The 17,221-nt window shown below is 39.9% G+C and overlaps 1 protein-coding gene across 1 annotated transcript in view; it reads right to left on the bottom strand.

The window, feature by feature from the left end:
* Nucleotides 1-17,221, bottom strand: part of PDE11A (phosphodiesterase 11A) — a 402,070-nt gene that overhangs the window by 133,170 nt on the left and 251,679 nt on the right. The window contains exon 10 of the mRNA XM_020908326.2: nt 6,149-6,199. Within this exon, the coding sequence (XP_020763985.2) occupies nt 6,149-6,199 (51 nt within the window). The remainder of the gene's footprint in view (nt 1-6,148; nt 6,200-17,221) is intronic.

Here is a 17,221-nt window from a genome sequence, read left to right as displayed (position 1 = left end):
TAAAGAGAACCCTGTATGAACACGCAGACACCTGAACACAAGGCACCCACATATTTATGGTCCTGTCCTAAGTAGCGAGGCCGTCGGCTCAGGCTGCTGCTTAGGAGCAGGACGTGCCCTTTAAGATGCTGACTCAGCCGTGTCCCCCACAGTCAATTTCCCGCTGAAGGTTCAATAACTTTCACTGACGATGAAAAAAAAACCTCACATATTAAACTTGGCATAAATACTATTTAAAGTCAAAACAACCCGCCTTGACTCTAGAGGTTGGGGGCTCAGAGAAGAGACAGAATAGGTTAGGTATAAGATAATACCCAAATTCCATTCATAATGCTGTGTGATCATCTATAAACAAGCCTAGAAATAAGCTGGAGTGAACTGGAAGGTTACTGCTGTTGAGATTCCCAAAGGTAACCAGCCTGTGGAAGAGGAGCTGGGAGCTGCTCACTACCGATTGGGGTGGGGGACATGTGTCCCAGGCCCTGCCCTCCGCTCCCTTCCTCAGGAGTCGCCGGATCACCTGGCATTGGGTAAATGTCAAGGTTCTAGGCCCTCTCTACACGGTGCGTTTGTCCTGTGCAACAAGCGGCTGCAAGGCTTGGGCTTTTCCACTCAAAGGAGATTGGAAAGGTGATGGCCAGCACATGATCTGCCTTCCTGCAACTAGAAGAAGGTGCGCCCTCTGGAGGCTCAACTCCTAAACAGCATCCCATGCACCTGCCAGCCAGGTGGGGGTCAGTCCCCATGACTGCCTCCTCTGTGCAGGCAGGGCTTAACCGGTGGCTCAGCGGTAAAAAATCTGCCAGCCCACCAGGAGACGAGAGTTCAGTCCCTGAGTTGGGATGATCCCCTGGAGAAGGAAGTGGCAACCCACTCCAGTTTTCTTGCCTGGGAAATCCCATGGACAGGCTACAGTCTGTCTGGAGGGCTACAGTCCACGGGGTTGCAAAGAGTCAGACATGACTGGGCAACTGAGCATCATCATTGCACAGGCGGGGACGCTTGTTCAAGGCCTGTGACACACACATCTCCTGCAGGACAGCAAGGACAGTTTTGAGGGCGGAGATTTCTTATAACATCAGACTATTTCATGGATCGAACGGATCTCCTGAAACTTGACTACTTAAAAAACAAAAGAAGAGGCTAGCACAGCCCTTCTCATTGCCCAGCTGGCCCATGCCTTTCTTTTCACAGAGGAAACCGTATTTTTGATGTAGTCATTCCTATTTTTGTAGGTAAAGTCCACAGGGCGTACCTATTCTCGGCACTTTATTTTACCAGGATATTAGTCTGTGGCCTAGACAATAACATTGAAAACTTAAAATATGCAAGAGGTAGTCCAAACCCAAATACCGAGTGTGAGTTATTGGTGTTTAATTACTGAGGCAGTTATACAGTGCTGTAAACGAGTTCAGCTTTGATTGCAGCCATAACCCTTGCAGTTTGGAATTGAAAGAAGGGATGATAGAAGGTGGCAATATAACATGAAGATGACCATGAGTTGATTTTAATTGGTAAACTGGCATATACAGTGATAACTATTTGGTATGTCCGCTGCATCGGGATCCTAGGAAAGTGCATAGAATTATGGGAGCATATAATTGGTGTACTAAACTCATTTTCTTATGTTATCCCAGCTGGCATCTTCAGGTTATTAAAAGCCTTTAAAAACCAGTCATCTTCAAAGAGATCTAATTGTCAATATGGTCTTTATACATTATTCCTCTTTGCACAGAGCAGAAGAGAAGTACACAGGCACTAGAATCTGCACAGATTTTTCTGGACACATCTTTCTTATTTCAAGTTCAAGAATGATCAGTAAATGTTAATGAGGATAAAAACCATTCTTTAGATCTTGGTTTCCTCATTCAATGCATAGGGTGACCAACCCATAAAGTGATAAATTAATATTATAACCTGTACTCATTAAAAACTTAAGGCTATATTATATTATATAAAATGTAATATATAATTATATATAGTAATGTATATAACACTATTTAAATACTATATAATATTATATATTATGTAAAAACTTACAGGTTATATTATAACCTGTACTCTTAAAAACTTAGCTCATTAGTTCAAGGAAGTTCTGTAATCTTTTTGTGCACAGGTGGCCCTATAGCAAGGACTGTTACCCAAGGTATAAATGATGTATCAGAAAGACAAAAAATGGGCTTAGGTTCTGACATTGTTGGATGAGCGAGTATATGTTGTTTCACCTACTTATTTTGGTTAGACAATCCAGGGACACTTCTAGAAAGGTTTTCACTCTCTAGCCCACCCCCTGCCCACCACCACATACCCCTCAAGGAGACTTTTCCCTACAGGAGAAATAGGATTAAGAGAACAAAACAGAAATTAAAACACTGCCCCCCACCGTATGGCATTCTAGAATAGGAAGAGAAATCCCCAACATGGAAGAGTATGAAATCAGAAGATAAGATACAAGGAAAAGTAATGTGGTACCAGCCTAGCATGAATGATTATTAAAGATTCACTACAGGTTTATCATATAGAAAATCTGTCTGTGTTGCTTTAGGCCATATCACCTAGGAGTACAGATAATAGTGAATTGAAAGTGATTAATGGTGTGTATCACAGCCTCCAGTATTGGGGCTCTCCATCTCTCAAGGTTCTTGTCCTGAGGATGTGACCACTCAGTCTGCAGTGATTCCTTCAGCCTCTGCTGGTCATACTGGTAGGCAGGTGCTTTGCCTCTGGTCATAGCAATGCTTCTTTCTATTGGGCTGCTGCATCCTGTTGCATGCTACTGACACTCTGGAATCCCTGTGCTCTTGGGGGAGTTTAATTCACTGAAACTATATTAAGTCCATGGCTTTTGTGTCCACTCACGTCCTTAGCTGAGAACATGAACCCGTGGTAGGCTGGAGTAAGAGACAAATCCAAGAGGCAGACTCCATGCTGAACTTGGAGTTATCCAGACACTGAAGCCCATGGCCTCAACTCCCAATAGGAAGAATTTTTTACTCAGAGGACTCTCATGTAAACAGACCACATCTCACTGGTCTTTAAGACATGTCTAAATCCCAGATGTGGTGAAGCATAGGCTGCAACTGGAGTCTGACCTGACTGATCTGGAGTTTGACCTCCAGATCTTTTTAGCACTCGATGATGAAACCATTTTCTCCCCAAATTCTGACCTAATCTCTGAATCACTGATCACTAGCTTGGTCCCAACTGGGTATAATACAACACACTGAAACTCAGCCATTCTTCCCTTATGAAATCTCATGGATAACTCTGATTCTATATTTCAAATTTCTCCTTTCTCTCCCTCCCTTTCTCTATAACTAGAGTTATGTGTGTGTGTGTGTGTGTGTGTGTGTGTGTGTGTGTGTGTATATATATATATATATAGACAGAGGAGCCTGGCAAGATACAGCCCATACGGTTGCAAGGAGTCAGACATGACTGAAGCGACTTAGCATGCAGCTCTGTTAAAAAAAGTATTGTAGTAGCCAAGGTTATAATATTTTTTAATATATGCATAATTTATTTGTAAAACAAAGCACTTATTCACTGTTATTTAGCTACAATGTTAGGAGACTGCCATTGCACATACTCTAGTGTGAAATTTCAGTAAATACTTTTCTATGTGCAGGATTATTTTAAGACCACTACATTTTCATGTTATTGCTGCAATTATAAGACATCAGCTACCAATTATGACAATGTTTTATTTACTTTATATTTCAAGAAAAAAAGCCACTAAGTTAAAATTATCTACTATATCTCAATTAGATTCTAATAAAATATTCACTAATATCTTACAGGATAAAAATCTGGAATAAATCAGTTTAGTTAATAATCTTGATCATTTTAAGATGAAATAACCCTTTTTTCCCTCAAATTTAAATACTTCATATTTTTAGTATGTTTGTGAGCTAAAAATAAAAAAGCACGGCAAATTCCAAGATGATGTGTTTTCCTTATTCTAAGGAAAGAATTAAGCCTGAACATAGGGCAGGACTTTTAGAAAGTACACAGCTATTGATTTTGGCTGCTTCAGTACTGGACATGTCACATCACATAGCTCTTGCCATCATATTTAGTCCATTCTGAGCTTTGCTATTTTTCTGCCTGCCTGCCCCTTCCATCTTTTAGCAATGATGATAATTATAAAATAGTAAAAATATAAAACATAAAACAGTAAAATATTTATATGGAATGTCTACATAACTAAACATGATTAGAGTAAAAAAGCCTTAATATTTTTGATGGAAATGCTTATAAAATATATATAAAATATAAAAAATAACATAGCTGACTCACTTTTTTATACAGCAGAAACTAACACAACACTGTAAACCGATTATACTTCAATAATAAAGAAAAAAACAACAAAATCTATAAAAGTAAATATAAAAATAAATAAAATATAATTATATATCACCATATTTTTTAACATTTTCTTAATGAATAACTGTTTTGAGTTATAGAATGCTAAAGCTTTTGGGGTTGATTTAGTCATTCAATCATTCATTCATCCATTTGACAAGTATCTATTGAGTGCTACTATGTTCCAAGAACTGTGAAAGATGGAAGAGCTAGAACAGTGTGCGGAAGAGCTAGAACAGTGAACAAAGTATATAAAAAGCACTGCCCTGGTTCTAGGCTTACGTAGCATGTTTATGTCCACAGCAAACAGACCCCGACTGCTGTGGTTTGATTCCCCTGTCTTTTCCTCTGTTGTCTGCTGTCACCTCACTGACACTGTGGCTCTCTTGGTCTGGGTCATCATGGCAGGTCTTTTCCCTAAGCATCTCTCCAAGCCAATGAGAAACTATATCCCTGGATGGAGTCCAAGCAGCTCACCTTATGTTTGCTGCCCACGTGCTGCTCCCTGACTTTCCTAGCAGTTCCCTCATCCCTGCTCTGAGTTTAGGGTTTTCCCTTGTTTTCTTTTTTTAAGCAGTATGACTGAACCCTAATGATCTGATTCAATCATGAGGCCCAAAGGTCTCCAGGCCCCTTTTCCTGGGAAGACAAAAATGCATTTATATTCAAATGACACGCTCAAGAGCAGCCACCATCAAGTGTTACTACGAATACATATTACATTTTCTTTCTTACGATTGTAGTAACTTAGCTGATAATTCTCTAAAGTGAAGTGAAAGTCGCTCAATCATGTCCGACTCTTTGCAACCCCATGGACTATACAGTCCACGGAATTCTCCAGGCCAGAATACTGGAGTGGGTAGCCTTTCTCTTCTCCAGGGCATCTTTCTAACCCAGGGATCAAACCCAGGTCTCCTGCATTGCAGGCGGATTCTTTACCAGCTGAGCCACAAAGGAAGCCCGATAATTCTCTGGACCTCTGCAAAATCTGAAAAAGACAGACACCTAAACTTCCCAAAGGAGGGAAAATCAGGGTGCCCATACTCCCCTGTTTTGACCACTTAGAAGTGCAGGGAGATGAGCAAGAATCTTGACCTGCCTTGAAGGGAAGGGGGGTGACCGAGGGGAAAGGAACATCTGAGACTCATGTCAGAGCTGGAAGGGGGTCCTGCTGGGTAGCGGTGTAGCACAGTGGTTAGGGGACTCCAGTTCTAAGGCCAGATTGCTTGACTGTACCCCTTACAATCGTTTGACATTGGCCTGTCTGCTCAATATCTTTGTGCTTCAGTTTACTCATCTGTAAAATAGTACCTACTTCATAGGAGCATGAGACTCAGATTAATACAGATAGAACGCTTTGTATTGTACCTGGTCCATAATAAGCAATTGGTAAATGGTAGCTACTATTCTCCTAATCATCTCTTTACTTATTTTTACAGATGAAGATATACACCCTAAGATTTTAAGTGAACAGAAAGTTAGAGGTAAGACAAATGCCAAAATCAGGTATCCCGATTCTCATCATATTACACAGATTTTCTTTTCCTGATATCCTGCATACTTAAAAAAGGAAAGAAAGAAATACTGAATCATTTAAATGATTAGGAGTGGGCCATTCAGTTATACATAAATTTCTTTTCCCCTCTAAAACTGAAATATGCAAATGGGCCTCACCCAGTTCTATTTCCCCAACATCCAGCGGGCAGGACTAGTCGTAGAGACAAGAGACAAAGGGCCCAAAAGCCCTGGGAAGTTTAACTTTATGCACTATTTGCTTCCTTACCTTAAACTTGTCAACTTCAGCTTTTGAACATGTTGCATGATAAGATAGCACCTGGTTCAGGAAAAAAAAAAAAAAAACCTTCAATAACTAGACATGACTTGATTTTCTGCAATTCTCCTGGCACAAAACTAAACTTTGTTCAGGTACACCAGCTTGACATAATAGTGGTGCTAATATATGATGAGAAATTCCCAGTAACCATCTGTGATACAGATTATCTCCTGTGTAGCTACAGTGAAATCTATTACAATGAGGAATGGAATGGCAGTCCATGTTAAAAGCTACATATTTTATACCAGGATGTTTTTATAAGTAGTTACTTTACCCAAAAGACATGATGTGGCTCAAGACCACAGTTCCCAAGATGTGAATATTTCTCCCATGAAACGCTTTGAAATGCAAATAAATTAAAAGGTATGTGTGCGTGTGTGCACATGTATGTATGTGCATAATTGTGTGTATGTGTCTATGTGTGTGTCCTGCGGCAGACACTGTAACTTGCTGACTCAACTTCCATTTCTGGTCTATTCTCATTTGCCTGCTTTTGTTCTCTAGGAAAGATTATATTGTTATTCCCAGCCATCTGCAATTTTCTTTTTTCATTGGCCATACCCTGTTGCATGTGGGATCTTAGTTTCCTGACCAGGAATTGAACCCACGTCCCCTGCACTGGAAGACAGATTCCTAACCACTGGACTGTAAAGGAAGCCCCCTGCAATGTTTTTTGTAAGAGGATTATATTTCCCTGTTTCATGGACATCAACCTTAGTATATGATTTATTTTAGTTAACGGATGGTGGAGGAAAGTGAAGATGCCACCTTTGAGAACAGCCTTTAAGAGCCATCATGTGGTTCTGCCATATTCTTTCCCTCCACTGTGGGAAGGGCATGGCCCTGAGAGGTGCTGCCCCTCTCAGCCTGGGTCCCCAGGTGAAGGAGATGCATGGAGCTAACCAACACACTGCTGATGCTGTGGCAAATGAGCAAGAAATCAACTTTCGTGCTTTATCATCACATCATAACTTACTGATAGAGTTTGAAAATCAAAAACTCAATTGGCAGGCTCCCCACCACTAGGGGTGGTCATGTGGGGTGGCCATGTGACATTCCTCTGATCGATGAAATATACGTGGGAGTGTTGGATCTGCCTGCATCCTTTCTTTGTTTCCCCTGGAAAACGGCTATAAGGCCTAGACAGGCAGCAAAATCTGTCGTCTATGAGGTTATGGTTACAAGTGTGAATAGATGCCTTGTTATAAATCTAGAGCAGAAAGGGAAAGAGAAATGAAGCTGACCCTGGTCTGCCCTGTCCCAGACTTATTGTTCTGTAGAACAAATAAACTCATATTTCCTTGAGTCAGTATTGGATGTTACGAGGCACATGAACACATTCATGCACACACAAACACAATGTATATATTATACATATGCTACCAGTTCCATCCTTAATCTATACAAATATCAAATAAATCTGAGAAAGTTTAAATCCCTCTTCAACTACAGCTTTAGAGAATCTCAGTGCATATTTTTCTCTGAAAAGTAAAGTAATAGATTTCTTGTGATACTGACAGTCTCTTGTTGGTGAGCAGGGCCGTATCATCAGCCAGGAAGAGTACCTTGTTCACGCAGGAGCAGGCCCTTTGGTAAGCTCCAGTCTAGGAGGAGGCAACATTGTCCCCTCAAAGAATCCCTAGAAGGGCAACAAGCCAGCAAAGCAGATTCCTCGGGACAAGAGAGCCTTGCATCCTGCCATAGAATGCTCTGATTTTATCCTTCCAAGCAGTTTCTGCTGTTTGGTCCTAAAGGGTTTCCTGGAATGCATCAGGAAGGTGATCATGTGTCGTTGCTCCAGTTACCCTCAGGATGTGCTTTACACGCGGAGCACAGCGATGAGAACCTAGTAACGTCTGTCCCCCTTTCATGTACAGCATCATGAGCTACCACGCAACTGACCAGACAGAAATACACAACAGCGATCTTGCTTAGCTCCTAGCTTCTCACGGTAGTAAAGCCTCTGATCAAACGTGACCACCTCACTCTTCCTAATGAGCATCTACAAAGGGGGCACGCAGGACTTTTCCTCATCACCTGTGGTCAGGGATCACGTCCATTTTACTCCTCAAACTGCATCAGCTTTGGTTGTTCCCTCATAATTTCACTGAAACAGCTTGTATGAAGGTTTTTGATTTCTTGCTATCAGATCCAAATCTCTCTGGACAGATCTGCAAATGTATTTCACAGCAACACTGAATGCAGGTGATTGCTCTTGCTGTTTTTGAAGAGGGTCTTCTTGACACCACACTATTTTGGTTGTCATACCGCATTCCTGCCTGTTCTTTCTCTGTGTTCTTTTAGCCTGCCTCCTCTATTTGAACTTAAATGGAAACATCTACTCAGTCTCTTCTTCAGTGATGTCACACATGCTCATGACCTTATATATCATCTATAGGTTGGCAACTTTCAAATTTAGCCCTAATCTCTCCTTGAGCTTCAAACTCGCATATCTTGCTGTTTACGTCACTAACTTCCAACTCGGTTGACTCAGTAGCATCTCAAATTTAACACACCTAAACATGCCCACTGATTTTCCCATCGTAGTAGGCAGAATGGTGCTCCTCATTCCCTCATGATGTCCACATCCCAGTCCCTGAAATGTGAACATATTTATGTTACATGGCAAGGGGGAATTTAGGTGCCAGTAGATTTAAGGACACTCATCAGCTAATCTGTAGATAGGAAGATGATCCTGGATTATCTAGGTGAACATAATGTAGCCATAGGAGTCTTTATAAATCAAAGGAGAAAGCAGGAGAGTCAGAATCAGTGATGTGACACGAGAAATATTGACGCTCCATTGCTAACTCTAAAGATGGAAGGGAGACATGAGCCCACAGATGCAGGAAGCCTCTAGAAACTAGAAAAGGCAAGGAAACAGACTGTCCCCCAGAGCCTCCCCTAGAAGAAACACATCCTACTCACACTTTGATTTTAGCTCAAGGAGAGCCATTTCAGACTTCTGACCTCCAGAACTTCAAAATAATAAAGTTCTGTCTGTTGTTTTAACCCACAAAGTTTGTGCTAACTTGCTATAGGAGCCAGGGGAAATGGATGTCACCAATCTCTTTTGCTTCCAGTCTTCCCAGCAACATGATGAAACTTCATCCAATCAATTATTTAAAGTAGAAAAACCTGAGGGTGATCTTTGATTTTTTTTTTTTCCCTCCCTCTTTCCCTCACACTGAATCCAGCAGAACAATGTGTCACTTCCACTCCTGTACCCTGACTCTTTCCAGTTTCACCACCACTACCCAGGTCCAGTTCGCCATCCTCTCCTACCTGGGCCCTGACAATAATCTTTCTACCCTGACCCCTTCTGTTCTCTTTGGCATACATCAGCCAGAGTGATACCTAAGAAATATAAATCCGATCTTGCCATCCTCCAGCTGAAAACTCATCAGTCATCAGTGACTCCGGTTACACTTGGAATAACATTCAATTTCCAGACAGTGACCTGACAGGTCCTTGCGATGTGGCCCCTGGCGCCCTCTCAAATCACACTGCATGCACTGCACTCTCTTCTATATATTCTCTGGACATGCCGCCTCCTTTTTGGTTTTCTATATACCAAGCTGTTTTCCATCTTACAGCCTTACTTGCCCTTATCTCCTGGTTGATATTTTCATCCTTCTGAAATTAAGTTAAATGTTACCTCTTCAATAAGGTCTTCAATCAGTGCCTTGAGAAACCACCTCACTCACCATTACTCTGTATTCACAGGCTGTTTTCTTCACACCACTTATCACAGTTGGAGTTATGTGTTAGCTTGTTTGTCACCTGCCTCCCCCTCTAGACCGCAAGCACCATGAAGTCAAGGACCAGATCTGGTTTTGGTTGCCAATGGATAACCTGTCCCTAGAAGAATGCCTGATAATTAGTTGGCACTCAGCAAATATTTAATGAATCATGCAATAGAAAATAATCTTAAAAGAAAATAATCTATTTCTCATCTCATATGCTTCTCTGCTTGTATTTATGTCTTTTCCTCAACAAAATCATGATATGTCTTAGAGCATAAACTGAACAGTGTAGGTAGGGTTGCCAGTTTTAAGAAATAAAAATACAGGAGACCCCATTGAATTTGAATTTCAGATAAATCACTAATATCTGCACTAGATGAGACATAGTTATACTGAGAACATTATTTGTTGTTGATCTAAAGTTCAAATTTAACTGGCTGTCTTTCTGTTTTTACCCAGTAACCTTACTTCTCCCCTCATGAAATTAAAAAGTCTGGAAACAAATATGGAAAACTTGAAGCCACATTCCAAAATTTTTTCATATTCCTCACTCAACCCCTCCCAGTGACTTTTTCTTCCCAGTATTTTATCTGGCAAACCTACCAAATATCTCAAGTCTAGAGTATTTTCAGCAAAATCAAATAACCTCAATAATCTAAGATCTGAGACTAACCTATGGATGCCATTGAAGGAACTATAATCAGATCAAAGTAATTCCTGATTACTTATAGCATAACCAGTATTCCAAAGAGAATCACTGTGTGTGTGTGTGTGTGTGTGTGTGTGTGCGCGTGCACACACATGCAGGTATGACCAGATGGCACAGCAGATGACTAAAAATCATGCAAATTTCAGTGGTAGAGAATTAAAAAACAAGTTAAAGAATTTATTTTTTAAGCTACTATTGTTGTTAAACCCTTTTGGATAAGTTAAGGTTTCCTCCATGTTTCTAGAGCACATTAACTTTAAAAGAATCCCTTAAGCTATTTATTTCATACCAAGGAGCTAGAGATACTATTTATTTCTGAGTAATAATATATTTGATAGAATAAAAAAGGTTTAAATGAATGTACTGTAATGGTTTTGAAGAAAGAAGCATTTGCAAATCTTATATATACACTTTCTCTATGAAGAACATTGTTAGTTTATGAGAGTTTAGCCATTACATACACACTCACAAGATTTTTTTGACAGCTAAATCGAATTTGTATAAAGTTTACTTACAAAAGTAAACAGCTGACCCACAGAACACTTAACAACAGCTGACCCACAGAGCACTTAACAAACATTAAACTTTTACAAGAAAATGTCTATTCCTGATAGCTTTATCTTTTGTAGCTGTATTACTTTTGAAAATATTTTAAAGTAAATCAGTTTCACTGGTGAGCTCTGACTGAAGAAATCTCTATAGTTCCAAAAATAAATCACTATTTGCAAAACCCTACCAACTTTAATTATCTTTTGGATTGAACTTGCTCCTAGCAAAACAAAGAAACAGTGGCAAGAAAATGTAAAAGAAAGCAACTGTTAGACCCATGCACAACAGACTAAAGAAGTCATGTTTTTGTGTGGTGTTTCCACAGCAGGAAAAGGCAGTTAACTATATTTCAAAAGAAAAACAATGAGCAGAGCTATGCAATAGGACCACTCTAGCAAGCCTTGCCCTCTGCCATACGCGGTTCAAGACCAGAGCCAAATGCTTGCCTTGCAATCCCAGGAACTGCCCCTAAGTAGCGGAGGGCAAATCTCTGACAAGAGAGTTCTGAATGTTAATTTATTGCGGATCTAGGAAGCCATTTGCTCCTGGAATGAGAAATGAACCATTGCAAATGCCGGCTGCCAGAAGTACAAACATAAAGAACCACTTAACAGGGAGCAGGAACGCAGACCTTGCTGAGGACCCAGATGGGCTGTCTCGGGAGGCCTGAATATTTACTCATGTGTTTACAGCTCAGGAGGCAAGGTGGCACTTGGTGGCATTTGGACAAAACTGGTATCAGAGTGAAGGTGGCCTGCAGGAAAATCGCGAATACTTTATACTGATGAGCTCAGAAGAAGTAAAGAAACTTTGTGATCAGCAGCAGGCCTCTGCCAAAGGTGGCAAACCACAAGGAATGAAAAGCCAATTTACTTGGGATGACTTGATAAAAGGGCTATCTGAGTAAAGAGCCATTCTCTAGAATTTCTTAACAAGAGGATGATAGGCTTCAAAGACCCTGCAACTGAACGAATTCAGGGAAACTGAGAAATCATCAGGTTCTACTATTAAATATTTAAGAAAGTGTCTGCTGTTTAATGGAATAAAATGTTCAGAAAGATAACTTCAAATAACTGTGTCTGCTGAGTGACCTGTTATCACAGCCTTTGGACTATATCTGTCATAAAACATATTTTTAATATTCTAAAAAAGACAAAATCTTTTGGAATTTAAAGTAGAATAAAAGATTCCTGCAGAATCTAGGGTAATAAACAAAACAGTCAATTGTCAGAATGATGTCAGTTCAGCTGCCTTTTAACTACTACCTGCAGGAAAGAAGGGTCACACTCGTAGTTCGCATCAGCATATATGTATTGTGTGCCTACTATGTGTAAATCATTGTGATAGATATTTTGGTTTTCTTTTTCCTATCCTGGCAAATAAATTTTATTGGTGGTGGTTTTGTCACCAAGTTGTGTCTGACTCTTGTGACCCCATGGACTGTAGCCTGCCAGGCTCCTCTGTCCATGGGATTCTCCAGGCAAGAATACAGCAGTGGGTTGCCATTTCCTTCTCCAGGGGATCTTCCTGACCCAGGAATCAAACCTGGGTCTCCTGCATTGCAGGCAGATTCTTTCCCGATTGAGCTATGAGGAAATTGGAGGCCTCAGTTTTATTTGAATGCTGGTAGTTGTATGAAGCACTGTTCTTCATACAGTGCTTTGTTGAGGCTCAAGGTGACTCAGATGGTAAAGAATCTGCCTGCAATGCAGGAGACCTGGGTTCAATCCCTGGGTCAGGAAGATCCCCTGGATCTTCCCACTCCAGTATTCTTGCCTGGAGAATCCCATGGACAGAGGAGCCCAGTAGGCTACAGTCCATGGAGTCCCAAAGAGTTGGACATGACTGAGCAACTAACATTTTCACTTCATTTTCAAGGAAGAGCTCAGCATGAGTTCTATGCAGAGTACATCATGTGAAGTACCCAGCTGGATGAATCATAAGCTGGAATCAAGATTGCTGGGAGAAATATCTATAATCTCAGATATGCAGATGATACCACTCTAATGGCAGAAAGTGAAGAGGAACTAAAGAGCCTCTTGATGAGGGTGAAAGAGGAGGGTGAAAAAGCTGGCTTAAAACTGAACATTCAAAAAACTAAGATCATGGCATCTGGTCCCATCACTTCATGGCAAATAGATGGGTAAAAAGTAGAAACAGTAACATATTTTTTTCTTGGGCTCCAAAATCACTGTGGACAGTGATTGCAGCCACAAAATTAAAAGACACTTGCTCCTTGGCAGAAAAGCTATGACAAAGTTATACAGCACATTACAGAAGTAGAGATGTCAGTGCCAACAGAGGTCCGTATAGTTGTGTATGGATGTGAGAGCTGGACCATAAAGAAGGCTGAGCACTGAAGAATTGATGCTTTTGAACTGTGGTGCTAGAGAAGACTCTTGAGAGTCCCTAGAACAGCAAGGAGATCAAATAAGCCAACCCTAAAGGAAATCAACCCTGAATATTCATTGGAAGGGCTGATGTTGAAGCTGAAGCTCCAATAGTTTGGCCACATAATGCGAAGAGCTGACTCATTTGGAAAGACCCTGATGCTAGAAAAGACTGAGGGCAGGAGGAAGAGGGGTGGCAGAAGATGACATGGTTAGATTGCACCACTGACTCAATGGACATGAGTTTGAGCAGACTCAGGGAATTGGTGAAGGACAGGGAAGTGTGGCATGCTGCAGTCCATGGGATTACAAAGAGTCTGACATGACTTAGCGACTGAACAACAGCAGCAGGAGCTCTCTCCAATATAACCTTCCTTTTCACCTTTTCTCCCCTATTTCTCCATTTCAAATGTAAAATAATAACATTCTATTCCTTTATCGTTGAGAATGGTTTTCCAAATCCTCTGGTTGTTGGAGGCAGTCAAAATTTATTCCCTCTTATATTTACTGTCCTGGGAGGGCTTGTCAAGAATCTTCCCATGGAATCCCGATGCCAAAGTTAAGATAATTTTTCGTCTACATTCTTACACTTCAGAAATTCTCATACACCTCTTAAGTCATTCATTAGCTCAGTGGGTCACAAACATTAACATGCATCAGAACAGAGATGTCTGCCTCCAGAATTCCTGGTTCAGTGCAGCTAAGGTGGGACCTTAAAAGCTGCACTTCTAACAAGTTCCCAGGTGAGGTTGATGCTGCTTGTCTGGGAACTACACTGTGAGAACCACTGTTCTGATTCCCATCAATGGATTCTAGGTTTAAAATGTCTAGATTAGAGGGGAGGAGTGAGCAGAAATGAAAGAAATAAAGTGGTTTGGGTCTTCTCCCAAATCCCAGTGTGATTTGAATAGCTTTCTTTTTAAGATGCTTAGAAATGTTTCTTTAGTTTTATTTTGTAGTTGGTTTTCATGACTGTATTTCTTTATACTTCTGAATTTCATTGACAATGGAGATAAAAATGCTGTGAAATTAGTTTCGTTGGATTTATTTAGAACACTTGGGCTTATGCAAGCAATTTGGTAAAGATCTTGCTTAAAATTATGTCATCATGTAAGTCAACTCTTTGACATTTCTGGGCCCAGAAATCAGAATTTATCCCCCGTATTGCACTGGTTTAGAGAATGACTTCATTTTCTCCCTGTCTATTGGGGTCAGTAGTAGTACTTGATTTTGCTTATGTAGATTAATTGCTTTATGAATTATCTATAGCATTCTTACAGCAGGTCATTTTCTTCCATTTAGTAGTTTCATCTTCTTAATTTGTGGTCACTTAGTACACCAGCATTGGGAAGCAGCATAGCCTCTTGGTTGGACACAAGGACGCTGGAATTAGATGGCCTGGGCTCATAATCCTGGTCCACTAGCCCTTAATTATCTAAACTTGCTGAGTCTCAGTTACCTATCAGTAAAAAGCAGGGAATATCTGCATTTTCCACTCACATTTCACTAGCTGGAGAAAGTCCCATGGCTCTGTTTAACTTCAGGGGAGTGGAAGGTATAACCCTGTAGCAGGCTCAGCAGGTGATGGGCTCTAAAGACCACCACAAAGGTTCAGTCAGTCAAACAGCAAGTAGAATTAGAATTGTTTTTGAAATCAGGGCAAATGAATCCAATACATGAACCACAGCATACGAATTTTATGGTGCTTTTTAATTTTTGCTTCTTTCCTGATTCTCTTCTGTATTTCAGAGAGTTATGTGTGGTACACAGGATCTTCAAATAAGTGGGATTATGGTATAACCTTATTACATTCTTTATACTTAACATATGTAATACATGTAGCATATGGTCATTAAACATTGCTGATTTGACTAAATACATTGTGATACCCATAGAAGAAAATTATTATAATGAAAGGTTATTATTGGGTTAATTCAGCTCCATAGCTTTTAGGAACTGCTTAGCTACTGATTTCAATCACTTCAATGTCCTTAGGGTGAAAGAAATAGTCTATTTCTTTCCAAAAAGCTGCATGTAGCAATAATTCTAATTTTTAAAAAGTTTTTAATTGTTTCTCATAAAAGATCTCAGCCATTAACACTTAAATTCAAAAGTCTTTTTTTGGATTAATTCTTACTGTAATTTAATATAGTTCTATACATATGCATATTACACTATAATTTACAACTGTTTCAAAATAAATGTTCCTTTTTCACAATTGCATAACTCCCCACATTATGTGGGAAAGTGAGGCTGTTTTTTTAATCATGTAGGTTATTAAGAGTATTAATATTTCACAAGTGCTTTTCTAATGAACTCATTGCTTACTTGTTTTCTTATTTGTTAATAGCAAAAGAAGAGAACATAGCATTCTTTTGGACTAATTGAACAACTTGGATTGGTTATTTCTGTTTCTAAAACAACTATAATATGTGTCAATGCTTTTTGAAATCTATAATTTAAATATTTGGAACTGATATTTTTTAATGCCAGATCTGATTTCACTTAATGCCATGTTTCAAAGTAGCTTGTTATTGAATACATATTTATTTTCTGTACCTCTCCCCTCATGGTTTTTGCATAATCAACAAGACTACCATGGTTGATGATCTGAGAAGAAATACCTTGATTATTTGCATTGACTCTGCAGGAACACCATAGAGAACTTTATGTCTGAAGCAGTGTGGTTTTGCTTGAAGCTACCCCTGGAGTAAAAGGAGTAAGAAGGGACGAGGCCTAGTTTGGGCCACAGTCAAACTGACTGGGGCCACAAGGGCAAACAGTTGCCGTGGAGGAAAGAGAAGTCCAAAAGTAAGAGTGAAAAGGAGCAGCTTTTAAGCTGTCTGGGCAAGGTTGGTGGCTACAGAGATAAGATTAGATCTGAGGGAGTAAGTCAGGGAATAGTATACAAGCAGTTGAGTATCTAAATCATGAGCCATTCAATCAAGAAGTATCTATTAAGGACTTGCTAAACATTCTCTGGCATAAATGTTACCAACATTTTCTTAGATCAGTCTCCCAAAGCAATAGAAATAAAAACAAAAATAAACAAATTATATATGTATATATAATTATATGCATATATAATTATATATATATATATATATATATATATATATAACTTTGACCTAATCAAAATTATAAGCTTTTGCACAGCAAAGAAAACCATAAACAAAACAAAAAGACTGGGAGAAAATATTTGCAAATGATGTGACTGACAGGGCTTAATTTTCAAAATATATAAACAGCTTATACAACTCAATAACAAAAAACCCAAATAACTCAATCAAAAAAATGGGCAGAAGACCTAAGTAGACATTTCTCTAAGGAAGACATACAGATGGCCAAAATGCACTTGAAAAGAAGCTCATCATCACTAATTAGTTCAGTTCAGTTCAATTCAGTTGCTCAGTTGTATCCGACTCTTGGTGACCCGATGAACTGCAGCACGCCAGGCCTCCCTGTCCATCACCAACTCCCAGAGTTTACTCAAACTCATGTCCACTCAGTCGGTGATCCCACCCAACCATCTCATCCTCTGTTGTCCCCTTTTCCTCCTGCCCTCAATCTTTCCCAGCATCAGGGTCTTTTCAAATGAGTCATCTCTTCGCATGAGGTGGCAAAAGGA

Source organism: Odocoileus virginianus, chromosome 13 (genome assembly GCF_023699985.2).
Source record: "Odocoileus virginianus isolate 20LAN1187 ecotype Illinois chromosome 13, Ovbor_1.2, whole genome shotgun sequence".
NCBI classification, from domain to species: domain Eukaryota; kingdom Metazoa; phylum Chordata; class Mammalia; order Artiodactyla; family Cervidae; genus Odocoileus; species Odocoileus virginianus.
The sequence above is the reverse complement of the archived record's forward strand: the minus strand, read 5'-3'. Positions and strand labels throughout refer to the sequence as shown.